Source organism: Lotus japonicus, chromosome 1 (genome assembly GCF_012489685.1).
Source record: "Lotus japonicus ecotype B-129 chromosome 1, LjGifu_v1.2".
Classification (NCBI taxonomy): domain Eukaryota; kingdom Viridiplantae; phylum Streptophyta; class Magnoliopsida; order Fabales; family Fabaceae; genus Lotus; species Lotus japonicus.
In genome coordinates this window covers 56,065,499-56,089,642 of record NC_080041.1, presented here as the reverse complement: position 1 = coordinate 56,089,642, position 24,144 = coordinate 56,065,499, and the positions used below count along the sequence as shown (strand labels likewise).

Sequence of the window (24,144 nt, the reverse complement as noted above, 5' to 3'; positions counted from 1 at the left end):
AAGTTGCTTTTTGCATCGAATGTCGGAATGGAAAACTTCCTTCTGAAGAAAGATTGAAATCATCAAGAGAAATGGGTGTATGCGTGTAGAATATTCATTTGAAGCTCTGAATAGATAAAGTCCCCATAGTCGGGTGATTCTAGGGTTTTGAAATACCAGGGATTCGGTTTCGGCAAACTTCCGATGATTGGAATCGGACGTTCGTAGATCCTAGAGTTTCGCCTCGAAACGATTTTGATATATGGAAAAAGAGAAGTTCTAACATTTCTCTGAAGATTTTTGGAATTAACTTCCGTCGTGCCTAAAAGTGAAAATTAGCTATATACTAGGGTTTCTGACCTAGGTTTAAGCGTAAAACGTTCGTGCTATATCTTTTATCGACATCCATACGATCCTCAGACTTTTCCTGAACTTTCTCCTTCATAAATTTATTTCATTTGGTAAACTCTAGTTCAGGTTTCCCTTCACGATACATCAACCCTAATCGTGAATAAGAAGTTTATTCACTTAGCATAAGCTTAAAAAACTTGGGTCTTACACAATTCAACAAGAAGTAAACAAATTACTGGCGGCGGAATTTATCCGTGAAATCAATTATCCCACGTGGTTGGCGAATGTGGTGATGGTAAAGAAGGAAAATGGGAAATGGCGCTTGTGTGTGGACTACACAGATCTGAACAAGGCATGCCCCAAGGATTCTTATCCATTGCCGAGTATAGACAAACTGGTGGACGGAGCATCTGGCAATGAATTGTTGAGTCTGATGGATGCCTACTCAGGTTATCACCAAATCAAGATGCACCCGTCAGACGAGGACAAAACGACCTTCATGACCGCCTGAGTGAATTATTGCTATCAAACAATGCCTTTTGGTTTGGAGAATGCCAGGGAGACATATCAACGACTGATGGATAGGGTCGTCGTAGATCAGGTAGGAAGAAACATGGAGGTCTACGTAAATGACATGGTCGTAAAGTCCGTTTTGGGACCGAATCACCATGAGGATTTGTCGGAAGCTTTTGGCAGGCTCCGGAAGCACAACATGAGACTCAATCCAGAAAAGTGTTCTTTCGGGATACAAGGAGGAAAGTTTCTAGGCTTCATGATAACATCGAGAGGAATTGAGATCAACCCGGACAAGTGTAAAGCGATTCAAGAAATGAAGAGTCCGAGCAGTGTGAAAGAGGTGCAGCGTCTGACAGGGCGGATTGCGGCCCTTTCCAGATTCCTCCCTCATTCGGGCGACAAGTCAGCTCCGTTCTTTAAATGCCTTAAGAAAAATACGGCTTTTGAGTGGAGTCCAGAGTGCGAGGAAGCTTTCAATCGCCTCAAGGAACTGCTGCCCTCGTGACCGCCAGACGCCTAAGGCCTTACTTCCTGGGCTTTCAGGTAAAAGTAAGAACTGATCTTTCTTTGAAGCAGGTGTTGCAGAATCCAGAATTGTCGGGAAGACTCGTCGCGTGGTCGGTGGAGCTGTCGGAGTATGGTTTGTAGTATGACAAGAGAGGAAAGGTCGGAACGCAGGCTTTAGAAGATTTCGTGGTAGAATTAACACCCGAAGCCGGCGAAAGAGTAAGTATGCAATGGACGTTGTTCGTCGATGTATCGTCAAATGAGAATGGAAGCGGAGCAGGGGTAACGTTGCAAGGACCTGGGGAATAAATACTAGAGCAGTCTTTAAGATTATAGTTCAAAGCAAGCAATAATCAGGCGGAATATGAAGCGTTAATCGCGGGTTTGAAGTTGGCAATTGAGGTTGAGATCGACAGTCTTCTGGTTAGAACAGATTCATTGCTAGTGACGAATCAAGTTAACGAGGTATTTCGGATGAAAGAGCCTGCTCTGATAAAATATCTGGAGCGTGGGCGACTCTTAATGGGTCGATTGCGGGAAGTGGTGGTTGAGTTCGTGCCGAGAGCGCATAATCAAAGGGCGGACGCCCTGGCAAAACTAGCAAGGACTCGGAAGCCTGGAAACAATCGGAGTGTGATTCAGGAAACACTAGCCAATCCAAGCATAGAAGGGGAGCTGGTGGCCTCCGTGACCGCCAGAAAACTTGGACAGCCCCCATCGTGGACATCTTGGCGGGAGAGCCATGTGGGGTAGTGAGGTATATGAAGGAGCAAATGTGAGAGGCTGAGAAGTGAATACTCTGAAGTCCAAGAGTAAGCTGGCTCTGAAGACCAAGTACTTCTCCTCTGAGTCCAGAAGCAGAAGTTACAAAGGTCAGAGGATCCAAGCTTCCCTCTGACTCTGATCACCAAGCTTCACAAGTTCCAACATGAAGCGTCGCTCTGATCAGAAGTCATCCAGGTTAAAGGTCAAGTCGTTATCCAAGTACAAAAGCAACTGTTCTATTCCTGACGACCTTACCTAACTTATTCAGCCACAACAGAACTTGGAAATCCCAGATCTGCCCTCCAACGGTAGCATTCCATACAAATGTCCAAACCCTTATCCTTGGAGTATATAAAGAGGCTGAAGATGAAAGATGCCGCCTAAGAAACTTTGTTCAAGAAAGCTCACGCGATATTAAAAAATTCTCTTAGCAATCTTTCTTCAAACTGTACTTATTGTGTTTACTTTAGCTTTCTGAGAAGCATTTCTTTGTAAACTCAAACTTTCAAACAATTGTTTGTTTTTTCCTTAAGGAGACCAAGGTTGGTCAGATCCTTGAGAAGACTAAGAGAGTGAATCTTAGTGATAGCTAAGTCATTGTATTGTTAGTCACTTTGCAGGTTGCAAGTTCAGTTGTAACAAACTCTGATTAGTGGATTGCCTTCATTCTAAGAAGGAAGAAATCACCTTAACGGGTGGACTGGATTAGCTTGAGGGATTTATCAAGTGTGAAATTCTGGTTCTCGCGCATAGGACAGATGTCAAACGCGATGTTGGGACAATCGGTTCGACAATTACACAACAATACAGAAATTAAGCCACAACGTTTAATACAGTAGAAACAGCACAGTAGCAACAATAAATCACTAAAAAAACACAGAGAATTGTTAACCCAATTCGGTGTAACATCACCTACATCTGGAGGATACCAATCCAGGAGTCAATTCACTATCTTAGTAATAGCTCTCAGGTCATACATGAAAGTCTCTCCTATACCTAAGTTACTCCCCCTTAGTATAGAGCCTCTTCAATGTCTACCACTATTACAACAAGTGAATCTAGCTTAGCTCTTCTCCTCTAAGCTATGAGAAAACTTTCTCTAACCCCTAAAGACCACTGCCACAGCGATCAAGACATGTTTATCAATAAACAAGTTTGATGAGATTACAACTCAACTAAACATATCAACTTAGTACTTGCAATAGCACAGGAAGCACTAAGTTGTTACAATACTCACAACAGGACTCAAATAATAAACCCTAAGATCAGTATATCACCCTCAGAATCCCTATTTTGCTAGGGTTTATAAACTCCTTTATATAGACGTTCACGTGAGGCTTGGATCTTCAATGGGCCGAACGTCATAGAGTCCACAACAGCACTTCTGGAAAGAATCTTCATGGAATCAAATCTTACCAGAATAAAATAACAGAACCAAGTAAGTTTAAATTCAAACTTTGAGATATACTTGGTTCACACGTTATCAATCTTGTTACTTCAGCCAAGATTAAAACAAACACGCCTTCAGAAGATAAAACGCACAGCATAGGATAAATCTTCTGAATCCCCTTACAGTCAGCAGCCCAACAAATAACTTGATTTCAGCGATTGAACCACCAACATACGTAAACACACCATGTTGTTCCAGATGTTGGAACATATGGTTGCACATCATGTTTTGAGCAAAATGCAGCCAATCAAAAGAACTACAATCTCCCCCTTTGGCAAATTTTGCCTAAAACATGAACTGAAGGCCAAACATGCACAAACAGCAGTACTCAAATAACATTAGCTAAAATGCAGACAATCATAACAAAGGAACAACAATCTCCCCCTTTGTCAAATTTTAGCTAATACAATCCACTACCATAAAAACTCTTCAGAATACTTGCAGCTTGAATCATCAGAGAAGAGTAACCAGAATATATCAAGGTAGCACACTTCAACATAGTTATTTGCAGTAGCTATGCACAAACACAATCTCAGAACCATACTCCATACTCAGTGCAGTATTAAAACCATATCAGAGTTCAGCACATCAGCACACACTTAACACCCTGTAAGCAGCAAGATGCTGCTCTAAAACAAGCACAACTGACCAGCAAACCTCTTCACAGTAGCAAGCTACCACAGACACAAACACAGCAGCAGAAACTACACATACTATTACTCCCCCTTATTAGCACAATTTGACAAAGGTAGCTAGATGAAACCAGGAAACATGTTAAGACTAAATCCACAAATGCTTACCAGAGATGACCATTGTAGGCAGCCAAAGTGCACATAACAGATAGTCATAGAGTTATGACAACCCAACATCAGCAAGAAATTCCATGATATCCTTGCACTTCATAGCTTCTTGACTACACTCTTTCTCACAGCCAATCTTTTCCTGACACACAGATTTCCACGTCTGAACATTTGCTTCAGGATGGAATGACACATTATCCAGAGGAGCAGGGGGAACATTAACAGGAATTCCCTTGCCTCTTATCTGTTTTCTAGCAGTGGGCACAATGTTCTGCACATCTGGTTCAACATTTGTCTCTGAATCATTAACATAAACTTTCTTCCACTTCAAAGATCTTGTCTGGGTATGCAGATTTTCCTTCTTTCCTTCCTTCTTATTTAGTACAGCAGCAACATCCTTGTTGGTTCTGGGAAAATGACTAGGAGCCTTCACAATCTTTTTCTCTTTAAGCCCTCTAGGTTTCCACTCTTTCCTTGCTTGAACACGTGAATTGGTCCTTGGTTGATCATGTTGATGAGGAAATCCATACAATCTGTAACAGTAGGGCCTTATATGTCCATATCTTCCACAATGATGGCATCTCCAACTCAAGTTCTTTGCCTTCTTGCCTTGTGGGTAAGTATATGGTATTTGTTGATACACATGTTTGACACAATGTTGTGGCATCTGGTTTGACATCTTGAATTCAGTTTTTCTTTCTGCAGGAACAAACTTACGAGTGATCTTTTTGGATTCTTCTGGTGCAGAGTCACTCTCATATCCCAAACCTTTCATATCCTTGGCTGTCTTTCCTGTTTCTAACATCAGATCAAACATATCAGTACCATTATTCAACATACGTACAGATTTTATCATATCTTCAAGTTTAGATTTCAGCACAGATACTTCCTCTTGAAGATTGTTATTGATATCCAGCAGATTATGTTTTTCATTTTCAAGACCTTTGACAGTTCTCTCCAGCTTCTTACCATAGTCACACGCTTCTTGCCATTTCTTGAATAACAACTTGTATGTTTCAGCAAGTTCTTCTTCTGAAATTTCTCCATCACTGGACTCAGTCTCAGAATTGTATTTCACAGTAAGTCCCAAGACTTGATTTCTAGTTTTATCTCCTTCAGAATCTTCATCAGACCAAGTGACCATCATCCCTTTTCCTTGTTTCTTCAAAAACGTTGGACATTCTGATTTGATATGACCATACCCTTCACATTCAAGACACTGGACCCCTCTGCCTTTGCTAGATTTCTCTTCATCCTCTTCAGCGTTGGAAACAAATACTATACTTTTCTTCTTCTTATCAGATTTGTCATTGAGAGACATCTCAAATGTTTGTAAAGACCCAATGAGTTCATCAACCTTGATGTTGCTGATGTCTTGAGCTTCTTCAATGGCAGTAACTTTCATATCAAACTTCTTAGGTAGAGACCTGAGGATTTTTCTTGCCAACTTTTCTTCAGACATTTTTTCTCCTAATGCAAAGGATGTGTTGGCTAGATCACGCAAGCGTATATGGAAGTCAGAGATGGATTCATATTCCTTCATTTTAAGATTTTCAAACTGGGTTGTGAGCAACTGAAGTCTTGACATTCGAACTCTTGATGTTCCTTCATGAGTTGTCTTGAGAATCTCCCAGGCATCCTTAGCCACAGTGCATGTATTGATTAGCCTAAACATATTCCTGTCCACTCCATTGAAAATAACATTCAAGGCTTTGGAGTTTCCAAGAGCTTCTACATCTTCTTCTTTCGTCCACTCTTCTTCGGGCTTCAATTCTTCTGTTGATGTTCCTTCTTTAGATACTACAACTGGATGTTTCCAACCTTTCACAATTGCTTTCCATGTTTTGCTGTCCATAGATTTAAGAAAAGCAACCATACGAGCCTTCCAATAATCATAGTTGGTACCATCCAATAAAGGTGGCCTAAGGAGTGATCCTCCTTCTTTAATGTTGTCCATGAAACCAGAATACATATTCCCTGGAACTCACCCAAACAGAATAGGGTGCCTGCTCTGATGCCAATTGAAATTCTGGTTCTCGCGCACAGGACAGATGTCAAACGCGATGTTGGGACAATCGGTTCGACAATTACACAACAATACAGAAATTAAGCCACAACGTTTAATACAGTAGAAACAGCACAGTAGCAACAATAAATCACCAAAAAAACACAGAGAATTGTTAACCCAGTTCGGTGTAACATCATCTACATCTGGAGGATACCAATCCAGGAGTCAATTCACTATCTTAGTAATAGCTCTCAGGTCATACATGAAAGTCTCTCCTATACCTAAGTTACTCCCCCTTAGTATAGAGCCTCTTCAATGTCTACCACTATTACAACAAGTGAATCTAGCTTAGCCCTTCTCCTCTAAGCTATGAGAAAACTTTCTCTAACCCCTAAAGACCACTGCCACAGCGATCAAGACATGTTTATCAATAAACAAGTTTGATGAGATTACAACTCAACTAAACATATCAACTTAGCACTTGCAATAGCACAGGAAGCACTAAGTTGTTACAATACTCACAACAGGACTCAAATAATAAACCCTAAGATCAGTATATCACCCTCAGAATCCCTATTTTGCTAGGGTTTATAAACTCCTTTATATAGACGTTCACGTGAGGCTTGGATCTTCAATGGGCCGAACGTCATAGAGTCCACAACAGCACTTCTGGAAAGAATCTTCATGGAATCAAATCTTACCAGAATAAAATAACAGAACCAAGTAAGTTTAAATTCAAACTTTGAGATATACTTGGTTCACACGTTATCAATCTTGTTACTTCAGCCAAGATTAAAACAAACACGCCTTCAGAAGATAAAACGCACAGCATAGGATAAATCTTCTGAATCCCCTTACAGTCAGCAGCCCAACAAATAACTTGATTTCAGCGATTGAACAACCAACATACGTAAACACACCATGTTGTTCCAGATGTTGGAACATATGGTTGCACATCATGTTTTGAGCAAAATGCAGCCAATCAAAAGAACTACAAAGTGAATCAGGATAAAATCTTTGTGTGCTTTCCTCAACTCTTATCTTAGCACCTTTATCCTTTGTGTTTAAAGAGATTTGTTAAAATCTCAAGTGGGAAAAGTTTTAGATTGAAAACGCTATTCAAACCCCCCCTTTCTATCGTTTTTCATACCTTCAACAACTTCTTTTCGGGAGCCTAACTCATAAAAACTCCATCATTAAGTGTGCTTGCCTTGGAGCAATATTGGGATGGGTGACCTCCTGGGAAGTTTTCCCGAGAAGCGCGTAAGTGAGGACAAAGTGCGCTGAAAAGACTCGTGTTGTTACCGTGAGGCCAGTCGTCAGATCGGGATGTTACAAATAGCAGCAGTATTATCGCAGTAAATTGGAATATTGCTCTCAAGGATTTGATAATCTTCTAGCTGATGTTTCATCCAGAGCATTTGTGTGCTGCAAATAGCTGCTGAAATGTATTCTGCCTCTACAGTAGATAGTGCAATAGTTGACTGCCTCTTGCTTGCCCATGAGACTAAGTTACTTCCCAGAAATTGACAATTTCTAGAAGTACTTTTTCTTTCCGTTCTATCTTCATCATAATCAGCATCACAATAACCTGAAAGCTTATACTCTAATGTCTTCTTGTACATCAAGCCAAGGTTAGTGGTACCTTTCAGATATTTGAGAATTCTCTTAACAACAGTTAAGTGAGTTTCTCTAGGATCTGATTGGAATCGAGCACATAAATGTACATTAAAAAGAATGTTTGGCCTAGATGTAGTTAGATATAGTAGAGAGCCTATCATACCACGATAGAGCTTCTGACAAACTTTAGCACTAGCATCTTTTTTTTCCAGAATGCATTTAGGATGCATTGGAGTCTTGGCTGGCGTACATTTTGTCATATTGAACTTCTTCAGAAGTTCCTTTGTGTACTTGCTCTGATGGATGTATGTTGCTTCTGGTTGTTGATCAACTTGAATACCCAGAAAGTACTTAAGTTCTCCCATCATACTCATCTCAAATTCAGCCTGCATCATCTTAGAAAATTCCTTGCAAAGAGATGCATTAGCAGATCCAAAAATGATATCATCAACATAAATTTGCACAATCAAGATGTCATCTTTGTAGGATTTGCAAAAGAGAGTTGTATCTACTTTACACCTTACAAACTCATTGTCCAAAAGGAATGAGCTTAATCTCTCATAACATGCTTTGGGAGTTTTGTTGGTCAATTCGCAAGTGTACGAATACCTCCGGGTTTTAAAATATCGAACCACAGGGATTGTGAGTGAGAAATGTTGATTTAAGCCAAAAGTTTGCAAGTTTCTAAAGCGATAAAATTCAGAAATTGGTTTTGGTTGTTTGTGACAAAAGTTTTGCAAAAGAGCAATGTTGAAAATGTTGTAAATAACAATTGATAGAAAATTGCCTTGGGTTGTTGATCATCTAATCCACTTTAGTCCACCTATCCAATGCATGTGACACCTTGATTTATCTCTTGTTTCTATAGCCTATGTACTTACTAGTTGATTCCTCACAAAAGTAATTCTTTCAAACTGAAAGTTAAGCCCAATTCCTTGTGTACTTAAACATTCATAAGTGGTTTATAAGCATGTATATTCAGGCCAACAAAACCCTCCCCTCACTCTATGCCTAGAAGCAAGTATAGAAGGATCTATTTCAATTCATGTCCCTAAATCATAACAAACTTCCATTTGATTATAATCTAGCCTATAGCAAAGGTGCACCAAAGCTAAACATGCATAAAGGAATTGAAATACAAAATTAAATCAAGAACTCATGCATAGAGATAGGATTTAACAAACTAAAACTTCATAGAATCTCTTAACCCAAAGCAAAAAAAGGAAACTAGCCACTCATGGCTAGTGAATTCATGTAGAAAATGTAATGAAAACCTGAGAAAAATACAAGTTGGAAGCCTCCCTTGGCCCAGAGTTCTCCTCAGCTCTCAAACTTGATCAAAAATGAGTAAAAATGTCTAACTCCCAAAGAAATTGGCCTAAGCCTTATTTATAGCCACAAAATACGAGTCTGGGCACTCAAGCGCCAATTCAGAGCGCCTGAGCGCCAATTGCATGCCCAAAACATGCTCTCTGGAGCTAATTGGCGCCTAGGCGCCAATTTCCAGGGCCTGGGCGCCAATTCCAAAAGCTTCAAGAAATTGCACTAGTGCCTAGGCGCCAATTCCCAGCGCCTAGGCGCTCAAGCTCGCTTGGAAAAGACTCTTTGGCTATTGTAACTCCTCTTTCAATCCTCTTTAAGCCCTCTTTAAGTCCTCCTTCAATTCCATGCTTCTTGACTTTCTTTCTCCTTCAGTTTCTGCTCTCCAAACCTAACCAACAAGTCAAGGAAGATTCTAGAAGCTCAAAGAGCTCATTAGCACAAGAGGTCCTTCATTAATCACAACAAAACCATGCAAGTCCTAAACTTTCTTAAAATGCAAGAAAAGTCCCTATAAAACTACAAAATTACCAAAACAAAGTAAAGACTCAAGGAAAGATAAAAATGCATGATAATGCATGAAACACTACATGAGACTCAACAAAAAGACTCAAAACAAAGAAAGAAATGACCCTAAAAGCACAACTAAAATAGGGTTATCAAGTTTGCTTCAGACCATAGAGAGATTTCTTCAACTTAAAGACATGGTCAGGGTTTTTCTTATCTTCAAATCCAGGAGGTTGGTGCACATACACTTCTTCAGAGATGTATCCATTCAAGAAAGCAATCTTGACGTCCATTTGATCAAGAACTATGTTGTGATTCACAGAGAATGAGATCAGCAGTCTGATGGCTTCCAATCTTGCTACTGGAGCAAAAGTTTCAGTGTAATATATCCCTTCTTGCTGACTGTAGCCTTGAGCAACTAGTTTTGCTTTGTTTCTAACTACTTCTCCTTTCTCATTTAACTTGTTTCTGAAGACCCACTTGGTTCCAATGATGTGTGTGTCCTTAGGTGACTTAACAAGATTCCAAACATCATTCTTGGTGAATTGATTCAGTTCTTCTTTCATAGCTAGAACCCAATCTTTATCTTGAAGAGCTTGATCAATTGATGTTGGCTCAATCAGAGAGACTAAGCCTTTTAAGCTTAAGAGAGACTCTTCAGAGGGCTTGAAAGTGGATCTGGTTCTGACTGGTTCATCTTTATCTCCCAGAATTAATTCTTTAGGATCGGATGAGAAGCTATTACTCTGCTCTTCTTCTGACATGAAAGTTCAGAAGTTGTGACAGCTTATTCTGATGCATTTGCTTCTGGACTTGTATCCTCTGAATCTTTGTCTTCTTCTGAAATGGTTATGCTCATATCTGCAAACTTTTCAGCTAGCTTTGACTTGTCAGAGTCAAGCTTATCATCAGATTGATTGGCACGAAGTGAGCAGTCTTCGTCAATCGATCAACTACCATCCAAATTGCATCGAAACTCCTTCGCGTTTCCCATAGAGATGTTGTCCCACTTCCACTCCAGAACATCCAACGACTGTAGTTTCCCTGCTAGTTTCTGATGTTCCACCTTCGACTTCTGACACGACAGACAGGTCGACACATACTCAGCCACTTGTTTCTTCATCCCAGGCCACCAGAAATGAAGTTTCAAGTCCTGATACATCTTTTTCATTCCCGGATGAATACTCAACCTGTTCTTGTGGCTTTCATCCAAGATCAACCTCCTCATCCCCGCGTCGTTTGGCACGCATACCCGTCCCTTACAACGCAGTATGTTATCATTCCCGATAGCAAACTCCGGCGCCTTCCCTTGTGTCACAAGTTTGCGCCACTCAATCAGTCCTTCATCAGTCTCTTGTTTCGAATTTATCTCGTCCAAGAGCCCACTCGACACCGTCACCATTCCGAAGCTCAACTTCCCTGGCGCGAGCTTAACATCCAAGCTCAGGTCTCGGAATGTCTCCAACAGTTCTAACTCCTTGACCATCAACGAGGATACATGTATAGCCTTTCGACTAAGAGCGTCAGCTACAACATTGGTTTCCCCCAGATGATACTGCAGGGTGAACTCATAATCCTGCAGAAATTCTATCCACCACCTCTGCCTTATGTTCAGATCCTTCTGATCAAACAAGTACTTCAGGCTCTTGTGATCACTGTAGATCGTGAACGTACTGCCATACAGATAATGCCTCCAAATCTTGAGAGCATACACTATAGCAGCCAACTCCAAATCATGCGTAGGATAATTCTTTTTATGGATCTTCAACTGTCGCGAGGAGTAAGCGATTACCCTTTTCTCTTGCATCATTACACATCCCAGCCCATTATGTGAAGCATCGCAGTACACATCGTATGGTTCTCCTTCCTGAGATAAGGCTAGTATTGGCGCGGTAGTCAACCGCTTCTTCATCTCTTGGAAGCTAGCCTCACACTTCTCCGTCCATGCAAAAGCTTGATTCTTCTTCGTCAATTGAGTCAACGGCGAAGTCAACTTTGCATAGTGTTGGTAAATCCGCAAGTGTACGGAATCCACCCGGTTTTAAATATCGAACCACAGGGATTGTGAGTGACTAAATTCAGTTTAAGCTTTGAGTTTGAAGGTTGGTTTTATTGAATAAGGGATATGTTGAAGTAGTAATAAGGAAAAAGGAAAATAAAAAGACAATTCAGAAAATAACATGCTTTGAGTTCTTGTTCAACTAGTCAATTCAAGTACATCATTCTAAGCACATGTTCTCATGGATCTCTCCTTGATGATATAGCCTAGTTACTCACTTATTGATTCCTCACATAAGCAATTCTCTCATACTAAAAGCTAAGCCCAATTCCTTGTGTACTTAGTCATTTATATGAGGTTTTAGATCATGCAATTTCAGGCCATCAAACCCCAACCCTTCCTCTATTCCTAATAGCAAGTATAGAAGGGGTAATCCCAAATCGGTTCCCTAATCTATAACAAACTTCCGTTCTGATTATAGAAAAGCATAAAGCAAGCATGCATACAAGCTTAGATTGAAATTCAGAATATGGGATTCAAGAAAAGAAGAAGAACATGTGGGAAAGAACTTAAGATTATAACTCAAATATAAAAAGTCTTACAAAGAAAACCAAAGCAATAGAAAGAGAGATTAGCCAAGAGCCATGCTTGGCTAAAAACCTGAATTACAAGCTTAGAAGCCCTCTCACACTCTCCTAGAAGCTCCTCTACCTCTGAGTTTATGTAAAAATGAAAGTAGTATCCCAGATTCCAAAAGAAAATGACTAAAATCCTATTTATAGGCAAAAATCCCGAGTTTGGGCAGTTCCGGGCGCTCAGGCGCCAATTCAGAGCGCCTGAGCGCCAATTCCATGCTGAAAAAGTGCCTCTGGAAGCATGCCTAGGCGCCAATTCCAGAACCCTGGAAAAAGCAATTGGCGTTTAGGCGCCAATGGAGCACGCCTAGGCGCTCTTAACTCGCTGGAAAACCTTTTGATCTTCATTTTAACTCCTCTTTACTCCTCTTTAAGCCTCTCTTCAATTCTCCAAACCTCTAGACACTCCATCTTCAGCTGTTACAACCTGAAAACTTGATGACAAAGCTAGGAAAATATCTAGAAATTTAGAGGTTAGTTTTGCACAAAGGCTCCAAAACAAGTGGAAATTGCCTATGACTCTTAAACTCTAATCAAATGCAACTAAAGCCCTTATAAAACTACAAAATTACTAAACTAATGCAAATGCACAAATAAAAGTAAAAATGCATGAGAATGCATGAAACACTACATGAGACACAAGAAAAAGACTCAAAACCTACAAGGAAAAACCCTAAAAACATCATATAAACCCGGGTCATCACATAGTCCTTCACAAAACGTCTGTAGTAGCCAACTTTGCAAAGTCCGACGAAATTTCTGATGTCGCTTGTTGTCTTAGGTTCTTCCGACGACAAAATCGATTCAATTTTGCAGGGGTCAACTGCCACACCCTGACTTGATATGACGTGACCCAGGAACCTAACCTCTTCCATCCAGAATTCGCACTTTGAGCCATTTAAATTTTCATTTTTCCCCAAATCACTTCCAACACCATTTTTAACATTTAAAAATAACTAATCAAGGCTTAAATTAAAATCATTAAAATCTCAAAATCACTTAACTAAAAAAAAAAAAACTTTTTAGAAAACTAATCGGTGAAATCAATAGATCCGGTGATAGGAAACAACAATTGTAAAAGCACTTTGGATGGAAGTCATTTTTTAAAATGCATAACAAATCAAAACTCAAACTTTACCCATTAAAAACATGATAAAAAGGAGAAGATGTTTTACCATGAGAAGAGAAGATAATGATGGTGAGGAGTAGCTGTCGTTAGTGACCAATGATGAAGGTGAAACCATGGGGGTTCTCTAGCCGTGGGTCATAGGGAGTGAAGAAAAGGCTCGAGCACTGTGTTGTTTTACTGGGTGAGGAATGAATCTCATGTTTACTAGGAAGGGAACAAGCTTTGGGTGTTGCTTCTCTCTCTCGGTCCAGGAAGCAAGAAAATGATGAGAGAAAATGGTCTTAGTTGAATGGAAGAGAGAGGACGCAAGTTAGCATATGATAGGAGACTAAATAATTGGTATTATAAGGAAGAAGAGGATAAGAACGTGCGTGGACAAGAGAGTGGTACCAGATATATATATATATAGAAGAAGAAGGAGAATAAGAAAGAAAGATTATGGTCTGCTGCAAGAGAAAGAAAGAAACGTTACAATGAAAGAGAAGGAGAGAGTGAACGTGAGTGAGGGAGGATAAGGACGGATGGTTTAGATATTTAGGGAGAAGATATTTTAAAACCAGTACGAATTTATTTAGACACTGAATGATTTAACTTATAGAGTTAAGAGAAAAATATAGAGGTGATATATTATTATCTCAAAAATTATGAGGAACTCTATGAAATAATAAGATATAAAATTGAATCACTTTGAACAAAATAAAATGATCCATGGACAAGAAAGTGAGTAAAAACTGAACTAAAGAATAACTGTGAGACAATTAGAACAAATATGACGTTGTCATATTATGCATCTAAGCTAAATATGAATATAGGAAAATAACGATAGTAATTATCATCATTTGAGAGGAAAAGACCAACGTTAGATAGCTCACGAAGCGTTGAATTGAGCTTATCTAATAAAACAAGGAGTTTATAGCATAATAAAAATAAGAAGACTATAATATTATCATTTAAATAATTTCCTTGATTCGTAATTAAAATCAAGTCATAAAAATAACTTAAAAATAATATAATATAAACACTCAATTAATTAATATAATGAAATTAAATAAATACTCTGGTTATTTATTTCAGGGTCTTACAACCACCTACCTTGTGCTTTACCTAGCCAACATTACAACCCTTGTGAAGTCTCATTGAATAATGCATAGTCAAATTTAGTTGCTCTTGAGTGAATGATTCTCAGAACCTATGAACTTGCTTGTGTGCTCAGTGCACTAAATAATTGTCTCATGCTAGGATGTTAGCTCTAAATGCTTCTCATAGTGGACTCCAATTCTTCTTTGTCCGAGAGTTGCACGAAGTTGATTGTTGAATCGTTCTCTTGGAACTAACTACATTCACTTGATCCCCCGGTTTTCTAAATATGTATCCCTCTTTTGGGATGTGTGTTGGGAGTAATTCTTTGTGCTTGAGGGCAAGCTAATCTTAGTGACGCTCGAGGGCGAGCTGTCGTTGAGTATAGTGGTGTGATGGCCCGGGTTTATTTGATGTTTTCAAGGTTTTTTCTTTGTAGGTTTTGAGTCTTTTTCTTGTGTCTCATGTAGTGTTTCATGCATTTTTACTTTTATTTGTGCATTTGCATTAGTTTAGTAATTTTGTAGTTTTATAAGGGCTTTAGTTGCATTTTATTAGAGTTTAGGAGTCTTAGGCAATTTCCACTTGTTTTGGAGCCTTTGTGCAAAACTGACCTCTAAGTTTCTTGATATTTTCTCTAGCTATGTCATCAAGTTTTCAGGTTGTAGCAGCTGAAGAGGGAAGGTCTAGAGGCGTGGAGACTTGAAGGAGGCAATAAAGTGGAGTTAAAATGGAGTTTAATGAGTTTTTTTGCGAGCACGGGCGCTCAAGCGCCCCTGTCTGGCGCCTGAGCGCCAGTTAACCAGTAGGTGTTTTTGCCAGAATTTGTGTCTGGCACTTGAGCGCCCCAGGAGAGCGCTTGAGCGCCTGACACAACAGAAAAACGTCCATTTTGCTTATAAATAGGTTTTTAGTGGTTTTCTTTTGTAATCTTTGATGCCCATTCCATTTTTACATAAGTTTAGAAGGAGAGGAACATCTAGGAAAGTGAGAGAAGGCTTCCAAGCTTGTAATTCAGGTTCTTAGCCATGCTTGGCTAATCTCTCTTCTTATGCTTTGGTTTTCATGTAAGACTTTTCATATTTGAGTTATAATCTTAAGTTCTTTCCCACATGATCTTCTTCTTTCCTTGAATCCCATATTCTGAATTTCAATCTAAGCTTGTATGCATGCTTGCTTTTTGCTTTTCTATAATCAGAACGGAAGTTTGTTATAGATTAGGGAACCGAGTTGGGATTACCCCTTCTTTGCTTGCTACTAGGAATAGAGGAAGGGTTAGGGTTTGTTGGCCTGAATTTGCATGATCTAAAACCTCATATAAATGACTAAGTACACAAGGAATTGGGCTTAGATTTTAGTATGAGAGAATTGCTTATGTGAGGAATCAATAAGTGAGTAACTAGGCTATATCATCAAGGAGAGATTCATGAGTTCATGTGCTTAGAATGATGTGCTTAAATTGACTAGTTGAACAAGAACCCAAAGCATGTTCTTTTCAGAGTTTTTGTTTATTTTATCTTTGCTTCTTCGACATATCTTTGATTCAATAAAACAAACCTTCATACTCAAGAATTGAACTGAATTTTGTCACTCACAATCCCTGTGGTTCGATATTTAAAACCGGGTGGATTCGTACACTTGCGGATTTACCAACATAACCTCTCAACCCTTAACATGATATAGAATTGATACTGTTTTTTGTCCAATGTCATTGCATCTTGTTGATGAAAGGAATTCATGTCTGTTATAGATAAAACACAGGCTGCTGTAAGATCAAGTTTTGATCGAGTAGTACCACTCTATGTTTTGATGATTACAAGTTAACATTTTTAGTATGAACAATTATGGTACTCTAACGTGTTTTTCTGAGTGTGCTATTTACAGGCTCTGACCTCAATTTTATCTCACACAAATCAGAAGCACTGTGCTTAAAGAGTGACCCAAGCTATGCTTTCGCAACATCTATGTTCACTCTGAACAGTAGAAAAGCTTCAGAAGATCTGAAGTCAAACAAGCTCTGATATGGACTCAGTCACTTGAAGTTTTGAAGATCCAGACGTTCTGACAACCTAGACACTCTGAAGGTTCAGATGTTCTGATGGTGTAGAAGACTCTGAAGATCCAGAAGCTGAAAAGTGGAGACTCTGCAGTCCAGAAGCAAGATGGCTCTGAAGACCAAGTACTTCCCTCTGAGTTCAGAATCAGAAGGTACAAAGGTCAGAGGATCCATGCTTCCCTCTGACTCTGATCAACGAGCTTCACAAGTTCCAACATGAAGCATTCCCCTGATCAGAAGTCTACTAGGTTAAAGGTCAAGTCACTTTCCAAAGTACAAACGCAATGTACTATCCTGACGACCTACCTAACATTCTCAGCCACAGCAGAAGCTGGAATTTCCAGAACTGCCCTCCAACGGTAGCATTCTCATGCAGCGTTCAAACCCTAATCCTTGGAGTATAAATAGAGGCTGAAGATTGAAAGATGCGGTTGGAAGAATCTCACACGCGCAAGCTATATTAAAACCTTCTAAGCATTCTTTCATCTGAATTCATTGTGTTTACTATTAGCTTTTTAGAAGCAATTTCTTTGTAAACATTCCTTCTAAAACAGTTGTTTAGTTACCTTTAGGAGATCAAGTTTGATCGGATCCTAGAGAAGACTAAGAGAGTGAATCTTAGTGTGAGCTAAGTCAGTGTATTGTTAGTCACTTGTAGGTTTCAAGTGCAGTTGTAACATTTACCTGATTAGTGGATTGCCTTCATTCTAAGAAGGAAGAAATCACCTTAACGGGTGGACTGGATTAGCTTGAGTGATTCATCAAGTGAACCAAGATAAAATCCTTGTGTGCTTTTCTATCTCTTATCTTAAGCACTTTATTTGTTCTCGAAAGATTTGTCAAAATCTTCAAGGTGGAAGTTTTATTCTGAAAACGTTATTCAAACCCCCCCCCCCCCCTTTCTACCGTTTTTCATACCTTCAATTGGTATCAGAGCGCAAGTTCTGATTACCACACCTAACAGTATTCAGTGATCCGGGCCGGTTTGAAAAAAACAAATGGCTACCACCAGTGAAACGCAAAAAGATGGTTACAATGCAAAGCCTCCCATGTTCGATGGTCAAAGGTTCGAATATTGGAAAGATAGAATTGAGAGTTTCTTTCTGGGCTTCGATGCAGATCTCTGGGATATTATTGTGGATGGCTATGAGCGTCCAGTTGATGAAGAAGGCAAGAAAATCTCCAGATCAGAGATGACTGCTGAACAAAAGAAGCTTTACTCACAACACCACAAAGCTAGAGCTATTCTTCAGAGTGCCATTTCCTATGAAGAGTACCAGAAGATTACAGATCGTGAGTTTGCCAAGGGCATCTTTGAATCCCTGAAGATGTCTCATGAAGGAAACAAGAAAGTGAAAGAATCAAAGGCGTTGTCTTTGATTCAGAAGTATGAGTCCTTCATCATGGAGCCCAACGAGTCCATAGAGGACATGTTTTCCAGATTTCAGTTGCTAGTAGCTGGAATAAGACCTCTCAACAAAAGCTACACTACAAAAGATCATGTCATAAGGGTCATCAGAAGTCTTCCTGAAAGCTGGATGCCTCTAGTGACTTCAATAGAGCTTACAAGAGATGTTGAGCGTATGAGTTTAGAAGAACTCATCAGCATACTGAAATGTCATGAGCTGAAGCGCTCAGAGATGCAAGATCTGAGGAAGAAATCGATAGCCTTGAAATCCAAATCTGAGAAGGCTAAATCTGAGAAGTCAAAAGCTCTCCAAGATGAAGCAGAAGAATCTGAAGAAGCATCAGAAGATTCTGATGAAGATGAGCTGACTCTGATCTGAAAAAGGCTCAACCGTATCTGGAAGCACAGGCAGAGCAAGTACAAAGGCTCTGGAAAGGCCAAAGGAAAGTCTGAATCCTTAGGCCAGAAGAAGTCCTCAATTAAGGAAGTCACATGCTTTGAGTGCAAAGAATCAGGGCACTACAAGAGTGACTGTCCAAAACTGAAAAAGGACAAGAGGCCAAAGAAGCACTTCAAGACAAAGAAAAGTCTGATGGTGACTTTTGACGAATCAGAGTCAGAGGATGTTGACTCTGATGGTGAAGCTCAAGGACTCATGGCCATTGTCAAAGACAAAGGAGCAGAGTCAAAGGATGCTGTTGACTCTGACTCAGCATCAGAAGGAGATCCTAACTCAGACGATGAAAATGAGGTATTCGCTTCTTTCTCAACCTCTGAACTGAAACATGCTTTGTCTGATATTATGGATAAGTATAACTCTTTATTGTCTAAGCATAAAAAGTTGAAAAAGGACTTGTCTGCTGCTTCTAAGACTCCTTCTGAACATGAGAAAATCATTTCTGATTTGAAAAATGATAACCATGCTTTAGGTTGTGTTTGGATGGAGGATTGTAGAAATCCAAGGGATTTTAAATTGAAGGGAATTTAATTGATTCAATTGAATTCTCTTGATTTTCAAATTCCCTTGTTTGGATAAGGTGATGAAATTCCATCAATTCTAAAATTCTTTGTTTGGGTAATGCTAGGGAATTCAATTGAATCAATTGAATTTCCTTTATCTTATTTTTTTAATCTAATTAATATTATTTAGATAATTATAATAAAAAAACTTAACTTAAAATTAACCCAGAATTTTATAATCGGCCCAAACCCCCTGAATTGACTCAAAAATCTGAAATTAGTTGGATCACAAATTTCTAAAACATTCATGGAGATATCACATTTCCTATTACTTTAAATTTAAAACTGTGTTTTTAACAAGTGCTAACATCAATCCAAATGAAAATTAAATAAAAGAAAGTCTCAACAGTAACAAGTGCTAACATCAATCCAAATGAAAATTAAATAAAAAAAAGTCTCAACAGTAACAAGTGCTAACATCAATCCAAATGAAAATTAAATAAAAGAAAGTCTCAACAGTGGCATAGTGGAAAGTTGGAAACACTACAAATGGGTCCATAAACTATAGCAAATCACGAATCAGTGCATAAAAGCTAAGATGTAATCTTTCTTTCTCTCAATGGGAAGAGCTTTCAAAATCTCCAACTTATTTGGATTTTCTGAAAGCCAATCCACTGCTTTTAGCCATTGAGTGCCATTAAGGTCCGGAATGTTCTTTAGCTCATCCATCACATCATGAACCACTTCTTGGACATTTTTCACCCCTTTTCTTGTTGCTTGTACAAATTCACTCAATGACTCAGCCACTTTATTCATTGAAGTAATTATCCCATTATTTTCTCCACTTTTTCCCTTTTTGAATTCCATTGGTTGTTTGCTTTTCCTTGTTGTAGAGCTTTGTTCATCAGCATCAATATCCACAATATAAGCTCCATCCTCATTTGCTTCTTTGCTCATGATGTCATCTGCATCCAAGGATGTCTCTGCTCCAATTCTTGTTGCTCTATCTTTAGCACACAAGTCTACAATGTTATCCCAATTAGCAATCACCTTAAATCGGAACCTCTTAGCGTCATTATGTGACTACAAAGAAAATAGACAGCATATTAATACTAACACAAACAATAATTTAATTAAATAGTAATAACATTAAAAATCATTACCTTGACATACTCATTCCATGCATCTTCATTTGTAACAGAAATCATATATTTGGTTCCATCCCAATCAAAACCTCTTTGACTAAGGATGTCACTAACAATGCCATACCATGATCTCCACAGCTTGATGCGGTTTTTAACATTCTCTCCAATAAGTTGCAAATTGAAGCGTGAAGACAACATTTGAGCCGCAGTGTTATATGCCACTCCATTCCATGCACCATCACTCTTGTTTCCCATGCTTCTTTGATCTCTAAGTATATCAGCAAGTGCACGGTCCATCTCCAAGTTCCAAGTAAAGTAAGCTCTGCTATCATCTTTCTTATCCTCATTACTAGCTTCCGTCATTTTCCTTTTTCCCCTCATCTCTCCTTCAAACATAAACAAACATTAGACAATTACTAATAACCAGAAGAAAAATAGAGCACTTGAACCTAATTGAAGTGTCCACAGCAAACAGATAAAATAACAAAAAGATGATGAATATCCTCAAGTTATAAAATATTACCCAGCAACCAACAAGTCAATATAGCAACTGTTCCAATAGCTCCTCACTGTCCAAGTCTCTGGTCCAGCTGTAACCCTGTTTGAAAATAAATAAACATGAAGAGTTTCTGAAAATAAACATAATATACATATACAAGACAACATACTAAGCATTTAACTAATAATTGGATGAATCAAGCCACAGTTAGTTCTGATCAATCATTCAATTAATATTAATAGGATAAAAAGCTTGGAAACAAGGCTCTTCCAAGTGAGCCAACACACACAACAGAACAAAGCAACTACATAAATAAACAAGAAACAACATAAGAAATGGAAAAACAGATAACAGACACAACAAACAAGGTAGAAAGCAAAGACAACTGATAACTTGTTGTCCCTAAACTAAGTTTCTCCTATGTTGATATTCAACAAACATATCCATTGCTAAAGTGTCCCGAAACGTTGTCCATGCCTCAGATACTTGAATAGTTGTGACCTCATTTGCAACATTACTTGTAATTGTTTCCCCTTGTTGACTGGTTAACTCTTCATCAACAACCGATAAAAGCTCCAAGTCTTGGACCTCTAAAATTGGGTCATATTGTTGTTCATCTCTTATAAAATTGTGCAGTACGAAACAAGCGTTAATCATTCTTATTTGTGTTTTTATATCAAAAAAAGATGGAGTTCTTAATATACTCCATCGTTTTTTCAATATCCCAAATGATCTTTCAATTACATTCCTTGCACTTGCATGACGGAGATTGAACAACTCCTTGTAGTTTTGAGGGGTGTTTCCAATCCACTCATTGAGATGATATCTAGTCCCTCGATAAGGTGCTAAAAATCCTGGGCCATTTGTATATCCTGCGTCGACCAGAAAGTATTTACCTGCGATGGTTTTTTTCCAAGAAAACAAAAATCATATAATTGTATTTAATATAGTAAAAAAAGTATCAAGGTTGAGAATATTACCATTCGGAATTTGAAGGTGATTTTGACGACGTAAAGCATCTCGCAATACTCGTGAATCTCCTGCCGAGCCTTCCCAACCAGGTAACACGTAAATAAACTTTAAATCTGGACCACAAACCCCTAACACATTCGTAGAGATGTCACCCTTTCTATTACGGTATCTAGGTTTATCTTCTGCTACGACTGTTACTGGAATATGTGTCCCATCAAGTGCTCCAATCGAATTCTAAAAAAGTTTAAAAATCATAAATAAGTTGTAATTACTAGAAATCTCATATAATTACTCAAGCTTGTGATAAGTTTACCTGAAACCATCTCCATTTGTATGCCTCAGAGCCCTCTAGATTATTATGGTCTTGAAACTTCAAATATTCCCCACTCACTTTCATCACAGCTCGTAGGACATTGTTGAATTGCCTACTTATTGTTTCTTTGGATCTATAATAGGTAAAGTGCACTACTCTGTACTTTAGGTTGTGAGCAAGGATGTGCAAAAACATTGCCACTGCTTCAATCGTTGTGACATTTCTTGTTCTTACCAACTGTCCTTTATCTTGTAAAATTCCACAAAGTTTAAAAAATGCCCTTTTACTGACTCTTAATTGTTCAATGCAATCACTTTCAGTTCCTCTATATAGACGATTAAGGAAATTGCGTCTTTCCAATTCCCAATTTCGGGACGGTTCCTTAACAAAATGCATCTCATGATACCAAGCTACTACACCTAAAAGCATAGCTACGACACTAGCAACAATGAATGTTATTTGCTCCTGCAATTTTGCCTCTTCTTCTTCATTTCTTTTACGTTTTCGTAAAAGAACTGAAGTGTCAACTACTCTAAGATCCATTTGTTAACTATAAAAAAACATATAATAAAACATCAATATTGCATGACACTATAAAGAAAATAGGAAGTAAGAGAAGCTAACTCAATCAGATTCAGAATCAGCTAGTTTAAACATAAAATGGATAAGATGTGATTAAAAAAGACAAGGGATGTGTACAAGCTCACTAAGAAAATGTGAAGAGTCAAGTTAAAACATTCTCTAAATAATAGCTTATGGATGAGTGATTTCTAACATGTTTCTCATTGTTACATTGTGTACTCTATTACTAATTTTTACCTTTTAGCTTCCTGTAATTGTGCAAAGGTCTGGAGATGACAAATAAAATTTATGATCAACACTCATATGTAAACATATTAGCAGCCAATCAGAGGCCATTGAAAATGGCAGAACTCAATCCATAGATCATAATTGACCAAGATGAAATGAATAACTTTACCTTCTTCTTTCTGCACTTCTTGGCAGAAGCAGAGTTGCCAGTGTATCCTCTTATAGCAGTAGCCTGAAATATTTTTTCGATCATCAAGGATTAGCAAAAAACAGTGACAATAAACACATAAATCAAATCACAGTCATGACAACTTGAATAATGCTTGAGGAATGCAATGCACCTTATTATATATATCTATGATGCTATTGCTACTTGCTATGAAATTACTCTTTCATCAAACTCCTTCTCTGCGTATTGGGTTTTTGTCCCTTTGTTTATCCCCAAAACCATCCTAATCTAGAAATCAGGGGCGGAGGTAGGAATTTCAGGAGAGGGGTGCTAAAATCTAAAGGAATATGATTTATAAGAAAATTTTAATTTTTATCACATAAAGCAAGAACTTTCATGCCTCTCCTATTTTTGGTACTATTTAGTACTCAAAGATGTTGATCCAGAAATAGAGCAATGAGTTCATATATTTGCATTCATTTATCTTTCTAAATCCTAAAAACAATAATCATCATCAATCTCAAAGGCTCGTTCTACAACTAATGCTAAAAAGAAGGTGGTTTTGGCCTGTTGCATTTTAAAGAGATAAGACTAATCAATAGAAGAAGAGCACCCTATAAAGTATAAAAAAGAGCTAAAAATATAGTATATATAGTCTAAGGTCTAAGTAAATTTTATCAGCAATGTAACTGCTAAAGGCACAGACAAATGACAACCAACAACTTCATTACCTATCACACACATGACACAACACTGATAACAGTCCCTTTGTTCAACATTTATTTTATGGGTGCTTAATTTTTCACACCATTTTTTTCACACTTTTAAACCTTCAGTTTACCATACATTCACTTTACTTCCCTTGAATCATTTCTCTCGAGTCAATTGGCAGAAACAGTACAAGCACAGTTATACTCTTGAGAGCATTCAGCAAAACCCTTGCCTGAATCTTTTTCAGGGCCTTCAGTCCTGGTAATCTCAATTCTCACAGCTCCACCCTTCACCACACTTGCAGAATGCTTCGCTGCCAGTATTTCCACGGCTACTCACCACATCAGGTGCGAAGTTTAACTCTTTGGTCACATGATGAAAAGCCATAAGAGAGGAAAACAAGGAAGAAAAAACATGATAGATTGACAAGAGGGGAAA

The 24,144-nt window shown here is 38.5% G+C and overlaps 2 protein-coding genes across 2 annotated transcripts; both read right to left on the bottom strand.

The window, feature by feature from the left end:
* Nucleotides 1–19,666: 19,666 nt before the first annotated feature.
* LOC130739348 (uncharacterized) lies at nt 19,667–20,674 on the bottom strand. The gene is made up of 2 exons (XM_057591626.1): nt 20,251–20,674; nt 19,667–20,170 (listed from the first exon to the last, which is right to left on the bottom strand). Exons 1-2 carry the CDS (start codon nt 20,626–20,628, stop codon nt 19,667–19,669), a joined length of 882 nt encoding a protein of 293 aa, XP_057447609.1. The 5' UTR covers nt 20,629–20,674.
* A 77-nt stretch (nt 20,675–20,751) lies between these two features.
* LOC130739339 (protein ALP1-like) lies at nt 20,752–22,436 on the bottom strand. The gene is made up of 4 exons (XM_057591616.1): nt 22,017–22,436; nt 21,712–21,937; nt 21,171–21,627; nt 20,752–20,830 (listed from the first exon to the last, which is right to left on the bottom strand). The coding sequence occupies exons 1-4, from the start codon at nt 22,410–22,412 to the stop codon at nt 20,752–20,754; spliced, it is 1,158 nt and encodes a 385-aa protein (XP_057447599.1). The 5' UTR covers nt 22,413–22,436.
* Between the last annotated feature and the right edge of the window lie 1,708 nt (nt 22,437–24,144).